The sequence below is a fragment of the Atta cephalotes genome, assembly GCF_000143395.1.
Source record: "Atta cephalotes unplaced genomic scaffold scaffold00012, whole genome shotgun sequence".
Classification (NCBI taxonomy): Eukaryota; Metazoa; Arthropoda; class Insecta; order Hymenoptera; family Formicidae; genus Atta; species Atta cephalotes.
Window position 1 is genome coordinate 3004327 of NW_012130076.1, and position 9990 is coordinate 3014316.

Below are 9990 nucleotides of genomic sequence, written 5' to 3' on the forward strand. Positions count from 1 at the left end.
ATAATAATACAATAAATAATATATTAATTATATAATATAGTATATATATATATATATATATATATATATATATATATATATACATATTTTCTTTTCTTTTCACAAACGTGAAAAAAATATCTAGATTCACTGGACTCGTGAATACCAAGGGTTAATTTATTGATGCTGAAAACAATGAAATTTATGTATGAAGAATTATCATCCCTTCGATGAACAACTGAGACGTATACAAGCGTTTTACCAGTCATTCGTATATTACTTCACTATATTTTTTGTATTGTCATATCGTGATTTCGAAAGAATCATCATTCGAAACGCGGGAAGGCTGCTCATAGAGGTGTCCAAGTGAGCTCGACGAGCGAGCGGCGGGTCCATTATTGTCCGGCGCTTAATCTGTTTGTTGTATACCGCCGGCGGACTGCTAAGTGGTATCCCATTCTATGGTATCCCTACGTTGTATATAGAACCAGCATGCGACGGCGGGGAAAAACCCTCTTGCGAACGCGACACATGTTGTTACATCACGTCGCCCATTGTCGCGGCGCAACCCCGGCACTCCACTGAGTCGGTTTCGGTTGGTGAGAGATGAGCACGGAGAGCATCATGGGGAGTTCTAATCGCGTACTACTTGACACTCAGCGGCCAGGACCTCTCTTTAACCGCGTGTGGTCTCCATCACCCAGTCACTGGCTCACGTTGCGACATGTAAACGTATTATTTTTACGTCCCACCGGTACGATATACATTTTGCGGCTTGACGACGTCTCGAACAGAGCTCTCAGAGATGAATATACTACATGTACACATAACTGATCCAAGAAGTATCTCGCGCATTACTCTTCTGAATAATATTATATAAATATATAAAAAATACTTTTTAAGGCAAAGAAGTTCAAATATATTACAGACAGAATAATTTGTGGAAGTAATTATAAATATTTAGCTAGATATAGATTTAAAAATAATTTTGTTGAACCATCAAAATATCTCAACTCAAGATGATGAGCAATACTGCAAAAAATTTTGATAAATTCTAACAATTAGCTTAAGCGTCTAACATAATTATTTCGATGGCTCAATAAAATTACTTTCAAATCTGTGTTTATCTAATTTTTAAATACTTCAACAAAACCGTTTATCTTATTGTAGTAAGCATTAATGTATATAGTTATGTATTGTTTGAGATTTATATTTCTCTTTAAATATATAATATTATTTTATTAGCAAAATATAAATTTGTATGCATCAGTTATAAATATCAATTATTCTTTTTCTTTATTCTTTAAATATGAAAACTTTATTGCAACTACATATATAATTTATTAAATCCTACTTGATATGATTCTGTTAGAATTGTATGAATATATTCTCTAAATTTTTTGGAATGGAATCTTACTCTAAAGAGTAAGATTCTATTCCAAAAATTGAATCCGTCTTAAAAAAGAGTAGCTCAATTTTCAATTTTTAAGAATAAAGTTTTATTCTTCAGAATGAAATTCACTCCAAAAGTTTTAGAAAATAATAAGATATATGTTTCATTAAAGAATTGTCGATTAATACAACAAAAAGGGGCTACATTACGAACAATACAAGTCGTATTTCTTTGTATGCAAGAGGATGATTACACAACAATGAATGAGCCTATCTAATCCTTGATAAGATTTAATGCGGAGTACGTGATATATCTATACTGCTGCCGCAGGTATCCAAATAATGAATTCTGAGTCGCGGTGCGGCTCTTATCAATCTCGAGCAGTGTTTGCGGAGAGCTTGCGCAGATCGCCATAGGGGTTGGCTCTATGCGTTCGCAGTGTTCGTATCCGAGCTGGTTTCCTTGCGCGTTACGTCCATTATACTAGATCATCACGTGACTCTTAAAGTTGTGAAAAGAAAATGAAAAAATAAATACAATGTTTAAAAATTTCTGAAAAAGTTCTGAAAAATAAACACTTGTGTAATGTAAATATATCGCTCATTAATTTATAAAACATGATTTTTATTATCATAAATGAATTAAATAACTGTATCAATTAAAATTTTTTTATTACTATTTCAATTAAAAGTGAACTAACTTAGCTTCTTAACAGATTATTAAAATCATCACAAAGAGTGGCTTTTAAAGATTGTGAAAATGATGACAAAAATAGCATTTGATCATATCATTCTTTTACTTTTAAAGTAACACAACAAAAGTGACTAAAAAATATTAAGTTTTTCAGAAAGGGGGAAAAGCTATTTTTTAACAACAGAAAATTATTGACAAATCCGTAATAATTCATTAAAAATGACTCGAAATATTACCAACAGTTTATATTTATCTTGATCAGCTAGTATAAAAAAATGGCTAAATTTAAAATGAAATGAAACAATTTCTTCAAACTTTAATGATCAAAACTTGAGTTTAAATCTAATTTTTTATTCTAAATCTTCTCTGTAGAAGACATTCTTTTTTATTTAAAAACGACGCAATTCAAAATATGTCATTCTACAAAAATGATACAAAAATGAAAAATACATTTGTAGAAGATTACTATTATGAACTTATTGAAAACTTTAAAAATGACACAAGTGCTATTTAGAGGACGTTTTGCAACATTAAATTAATTTGCTTTTGATAGAATAATTTTACCTTCATCCATAGTAATAACTTAAAAATTATAAATTTAAAAAAAAAGAAATTAAATTTTTAGTTGTGTCACTTTTAAAAAATAAAAGAATGATATTATTTCTCTTTTACAATAATTACCAAATGTTTTACATCTACTGCACTAACATCTCTCATGCCCGTTTTCATCGAAAATTATTTCTTTTTGTTGTAAGTGACATTTATGATCCTTAAAAATTCGGATACTTTTTATTGCCGTTTACTTTTTATATTTTTTTTATAATTTCGACATGCGTCATCATTAATGTTTAACATACAATACAATACAATGATTCAATCAAATGATTCAAAATATGTTTTGATATTTTTTTCTTTTTCCCTATTAATGAAATTGATTTGTTTCTCACACGTTCGACATCCACAGATCATCGTGCAAAAAATTTACTTTGACGACTTGTCACGATAACATTTTCATGAAATGTTACAAAATATAATATATAATTATATTATATAGAAACAATAGATTCAAAAACACTTATTTTACTGATGATCCATCTTTTATTATTCATTTGTACTCATTAGAATTAAAATCAACAATTGTATTCATTAAATCTAAAATCATACATAAAATAAAATGTTAACCATTTCGATTTGTTAAAATTTAATAATTGTTTTATTAAAGAATTTTAATATTTATTTCTCCCTTTTGGTTTATATAATTTATAACTTCTATGTGTGATTCGTTCATATTCGTTCATACTCGTTAAAGTCTACTACTATGAAATTATCGAAATGTTTGCAAAAATACACTTAATTACTCGACTTAAGACTTAATTACTCGACTAAACGAAGAATAAGTCAAATAATTATATAAACATGACGCTAAGGTGTCTTCGAGTATCGATATCGATAAGTTCAACATTTTTGGTTACGTTTACGTTTGCAATATTCACGTTTTTATCGGTAAAAAATGATTTTACAACAAACGACGAGAACCGTAGATAAGATCTTATTGGCATTTCTGACCGCGCAGATCTCTCGAGCATAATCAGCTGAATGGATCATTTCGACGGATTATTTCGAGGATAATTTCATTTGCCGTGCGTAAAGACATCGCGGTGGTACGATACGTCCTCATTAAGAAGCAAAAATTGAAGGCCTTATTAAACGTGGGGTGGTAAATCCGGGATCCCTCACTTTATCTCTCCTCCTACCCCCCCTTCTTTCTTATGCCGTGTACGCCGGATCTTTTCCCGTCCACCCTGCACACTCACTCGCTGAATCTCATTCTTTTTGTTCTCCTCTCCCTCTTTCGCCAACGAGTTGTTCACGACTCGTCCGAGAGCGCAAGTCCGCGAGGTCCTGGGATCGATTCTCGGCTCAGCAGGAGGCTCCTCCTACCATGACGGCCATCTTGCAACCAGCACTAGTCTCACTATATCACATCACACTTCACTGCATCGCGGTTGCATTCTTATATTCAGCCATGCGCTCGTATTCTCGGACTATCCCGCCTTGGAGTACCTCAATGAGAGTACTTTCCTTTAATGTTGGAAAGTGTTTGTTTAATTAATGCAAAGGACACTTTTCGCTCATTGCGATAAATAATTAATTATGAGAAAGTGTAAATATTCTTCGAAATTTAACAATTTACAAACAATTAAAAATGATAGCAGATAAAATAATAATAGTCTAAAATTAATCAAAGGATATATATCTGTAAAATATATAAGTTAGTCCTTCATAATTATAAAATTATGAAAATAATACTGTACTATGTTACTATAAATAATATTGTATATAAACTCATAAGCAGCATTTGCAATATTGCTGAATATCATAATGTTGTTGCAATATTGCTGGAATAATCGAGAAGGCAATCACTAGCTGAAATATGGTTCTACAGATTACATGATTTTATTTGATTTCATATGATTACAAATAATTTTTTTCGTATGAAGTCATTTGGTAAAATATATAATTTTATTTAATATTATGCAATGATTTCTCGTGATTGCATGTATAATTATCGAATTATAATAGAGATTTCATATGAATTTTATAATGATTTCGAGAATTCTGTCTCACAATTACATTAAGTGGTTATCCCCTCAGGAATGATCAATATGGATGTTATTTGTACTTAGTGTTATTTGTTTAATATTTTTTTAACACAGATATGAAAGGATTAATAAAAAGAGTGCGTTTCTAATTTATGTTTCAGGTACTGAAATACTGTGACCATTTGCACGGAAAATGGTACTTTTCCGAAGTCCGCGCGATCTTCTCCCGACGTTACTTACTGCAAAATGTGGCCATCGAGATCTTCCTTGCGAGCAGAAGTAAGTGCCGACAATTTTTCTCGTTTTGTTCATCCTCAATCAGCGAACCGCTTTTGGATGAAAGCGCATTCAGTTTCTTATCGACGCTCCGAGTTCCTTTCCTTTCGTGTTATTTTGCGCGACAAGGATGTGATCTAATCCGACGAACGGAATCTCGAACTCGCTGCAAGGTGTTGCACGCGCGTGTTCGTTTTTACATAATAAATATCTCTTGCCCGCATTACACCTTTGTCTCTTTCTAAATCAATTTATTATTTAATCCCGCGGGCGCATCTGCAGTTATTGCTGTACTTCATCCCGCAGCGTCATATCGTAATTGTATTTAATATACATATATCTTTGATAACCTCACATTTCCGTAAATAATGTAATTTTTAATTGAGAATAGTGTAAAACCATTGTATTAATTGAAATACATCGATTTCATTTTAATTTAATATCAAGCAGTGAAATCAAAATTTTATACATATATTAATAAATTCATTATTTTGCTCATGTGATTACAATAATGACATTTTTATTTACAATTGTTGCTTCTTTGTTGTTTTTTATTGCTTTTATCTGAGAATTGTTATATCCTATAACAAATCGAGTGAGAGGATTATTTATACCTGCCTTGGACCACTATCCTGCTGATTATTTCTCTGGGAGCGCAGATAAATTCCCAGGTGTTTCCCGATTCTAATCTGATCTTGACTTTCGATGCGTCGTCGTCGTGAGGAGACGTTAGCGGTGGAATGTCATCCCTGCGAGGTGCCTTCGCCGTTTATTAAAAAAAACTGGAAATGCGCGTTCATTAGTCGAAAAACGGGGAATGCAAGGATTGCGTCTCCTCTTGCGATAAATCGTCGAACTATAAAAACCGGGAATGAATTATACTTTATAACGGGACCGCAGTATAACTTTCGATCATCGGGCTGCGTGCTTTACGGTCATTGCGGTATCAATTATGTAACTTTTTCCTTAGGAAACGTGAAAAATGAATAAAAATTTTTATTTTTCACGTTTCCGCTTTAGAGAAAAAGTTGATGCAATAATTATATGATGGGACCTTTTTATTGAACACAACAGTTAGACAGTTAGTTCTGGAAGACGTTAGTCTATTCTCATGATCACCGCCTCTTGACACGCTACTTTAAACCCTCGCGTTATTCACATGATTGGTCATTGCAAATGCCGCCGTGGATAAGGGCGGTTTCTATGATGAGTAAGTGATTACTGGAGCATCTGCTTACGATTAGCAGCGTGTGAATGTTTATAATTAGAAAATTAGCAATATGCTCGTACCAGCATGAATCCAAACAAAAACATGAAACAGCTGAACAGACTATATGTTGCTGCATGCGTATAATAAATACGTATGCTTAATAAGAGTATGTTACAGAAGGTGAAGATGAAGAATATCGATTTATATTACTTGGGAAAATATTCATACATAGTAAAAAACATTCTGTTTAAAACCTGTTCTTGTTAAAATTATTATATTGAATTTTTAATTTATCCAAGTGTAAATTTAATATAATGTGATTATATTAAGTCTGTTTTTTTATTGCCGCATTCTGAACCGATGCAATAAATTGAAGAGAAATAAACATATGTTTCACTTCAATTTATTGCACTGTGTGTGTAACACTAGTTCAGAAAGTGTAGCAATAATAAACATATCTATTATGAACATTTTGCATTAAATTTATATTCAATATTTCTTAATATTAAAATATTAAAATAATACATGAATAAATGAATAATTAATATAAAAATAATGTGTGTTAATTTATCATATTACAAATTTTAATGAAGAAATATACTTTCATAATTTGCTTACAAATTATGTCAGAGCTATATTTTTTTTGCATTAATTTTTTAATATTTATATTATTTCCTAACATATTCATCTTGTGTTAAATTGACACAAAAATTTTGGTGGATCATTTGGGACATATAAAATGTATTAACGTTAACACAAATTATTCAATTGTGTATGTTTATTATAATTATGAGAATTACCGACTATTTAAAAAAAAAAGAAAAAAATCGACTTTAAAGTAGATATTCAATTATATCTTATTTATATAGAAGTAAAATCTATATTGAATTTTTCTTCTTTCTTAATTAAGATTTGCTTTCGTGTATAGATAATTCGATAAATTACTAGGAAGTATTTATGGTAACCATCTCTTCGCACGCTACCCTTTGAACTCTCAGGGGGAGCGTCGCGAACGCACTCCGAACGATTGGGTTTTCTTGTGCTTTCTATCATTTCACAGGAACGAGCTAATCGATTTTAAGATCCACAAATTTATTACAAATCTAGCCATTGTATAATAAATTGTATACTTAATAATTTATCGCAATCTGATATCTTAATAATATTAGCATAATCACATGATTAAGTAGTAATATTTTTGCGCGGCATCTAAAGATAATAGTACCTTGCTAGATAATAGTACTAGCTTTATCTTTGTCTTCATTAAACTATAATTCTTATCAATATTTTTATACATATAAATGTATCAAATTGAAGAGTTGGTTTTTGAAATAAGAAAGAAATTCTATCTCTCTCCTTTTTCTTCATCGTCCGAATGATTGACGTCGACATGTTCTCGAAACTGGACTTTCTCGCTAATAATTCACACTTTAACACCTTTTTGTCCACAGCTTCGATCCTGTTCGCGTTCTCGGACCAAGCGACGGTGAAAAAGATGATCAAGGCGCTACCGCGAGTCGGTGTTGGCATCAAATACGGAATACCCCAGACTAGGTAAGCGATAACTTGGAGGAAGGAAGCGCTTCTGTCGTTCCACGGATAGATCCAAGGATCTCGGAATCTACTTCCAAACATGCTCGTCGCATTCTCTCGTTTCTTTGTCCCTAAGGCAAGCCAGGGACGGATCCGAAGCGCTTCTTTCTACAGATACTTATCATTTCCAGTATCTATTTCGATTATAAAAGCATAATGAATAAGAATGAGAACATATTATAATTAGTCACTATCAGTGAATCAAACTGAGAGAAAATGAGATAAAAAATATTTTTTTAATGATTTGTCGTCAAGTTGATTCTTGGAAGAGATAAAAAATTTAGATTATGATATTAATACGTATAAGTGATAATTTTAAAGACTATATTTATACACGAATGTGTTTTTTTGTAACATTTTAATTATTAATTTGTTTCATTATCTGTATCATATTTCAAAAAGATGTTTTTATTCAATGTAGTATTTTTTATTTAATTATTTTTTTATAAAAAATGAGATATTATTTATTTCTTTTTATTATTTTATTATTATATGTAGATTATTAAATTATAGATTGAAGATATTTTATATTAAAAAGTGGAACTTTTGCAAGCAATAGTGAAATTTTTATTAGTTTGTATCTATTACTAACAATTATTGTATTATTTATGTTATTTTATTTTCTCTCTTCATGCGCTCCTTAAAAAAAATAAGTATTTATGGTATTTGAAAGAATAAAAATATGGCAATATGAGCGAGCGTAAGAAAGACAGCAAGGACGTGAAATTCGTCCCTGCACGAAGTTCCATGTCTTTCTCGTATTGTGATGTCGTAAGCACCAAAGAGAGATTCTCGCAGGATACGAAGTCTCCCATAAGTCGGCAGGAGTTGGCGGCAAGAACAGAGGTTCGCGTATCCGCGCTTCGACCCATCCATTAGAATGTTCCTATATACGAGATAGCCGGCGAGAAGGATACATCGGCCATAAATATACGACGGCGAACTCTGACGTTCTCTCTCCGACTGATTTGAGAGAGAAAATTCCTGGCTGACCGAAATAATTCGTCGATATATAAAATGCGAATCCGTCGTGACACATCAGAAAACATATTCATTGAAAGAGAAAAGTTCTTTAGTTAAGTTGTTTAATTAGCATGCCGCATTATTTAATATTTCGAAGAAGTATTACAATTACTGTTCGATTAATTTTAAATAAATTGATTTAATGAATTTAGATTTAATCGTCATTTTTTAATTGAAATATAATTCAATATTAAAAATTTGTGAAAATGTTGAAAATGTTGATTTTTTATTCATTAAAAATATTCTATATAAAAATTTTATATAATGAATATAAAATTCTATACATTTTATTACATTCTATACATTTCTATAATGTGAATTCGACATGAATTATTCATTATTATGTGTAACAATTTAAAAAGAGGTTCGATTTTCCCGGAAATTGATTTATGTGTCCGTTTCGCAAAATAGTCGAATGCTGAGTAAAAAATTATGATTGACACGCTGTCATATAATAATTACTTTAATGTAGCTATCTCTCACGCTAATATTCTCAATCATTACAATACAATTTTAATTGGCACAGGATAAATAATTATATATATTCACAAAAAATATTTTACGCAGCGATAAAAATATTAAAAATAATTTCCATAAAACTTGCACGTGCGTTTGTATTTTTATTTATTAAAACTATCTATAAGTCGATAATAATTAGGAATTTTTTTTAGCATATCAATTATGTATTAATTTATATCTGCCGATCCATGAATATTATTCTACTCCATAGCTAACACAAATAGAATTTATTTTTAAAATAGATTCCTAATCGCATAATTTATGTATGTATGTGACAATCATACTTCATATATTATACTTTAAGCATATTAATTTTACTATAAAAGTTCTATACTATAACATATGAAAAGAACGATTTTGCTGAAGTATCTAAAAATTTTAGCTAGATTTGAAAATAACTTTGTTGAAAGTATCATATATATCAAAAAAATCAATATAATAAGTAATTAATTATATAGGATACTTAAGCTGATGGAATGTCAAAACTTTTTGTAGCATTGTTGAATACGCTTAAGTTTTTTACAAAATTATTTTTAATATAATTCAACAAAATTATTTTAAAAAATCTTCCATATATATATATATATATATATATATATATATATATATAATAATAATAAGTAGAACTATTAACTAACTACTACTAACTAACTTACTACAGTAGAGAGTAGGTAGTATTACGTACTTAGTATTTATTACTT

General features: G+C 30.3%; 1 protein-coding gene across 1 annotated transcript in view; it reads left to right on the forward strand.

Annotated features, from left to right (window-relative positions):
- LOC105617196 (neurobeachin) overlaps positions 1–9990 on the forward strand; it is a 222104-nt gene that overhangs the window by 195384 nt on the left and 16730 nt on the right. Inside the window, exons 37-38 of the mRNA XM_012198761.1 lie at positions 4830–4947; positions 7606–7708. Of these exons, the coding sequence (XP_012054151.1) occupies positions 4830–4947; positions 7606–7708 (221 nt within the window). The remainder of the gene's footprint in view (positions 1–4829; positions 4948–7605; positions 7709–9990) is intronic.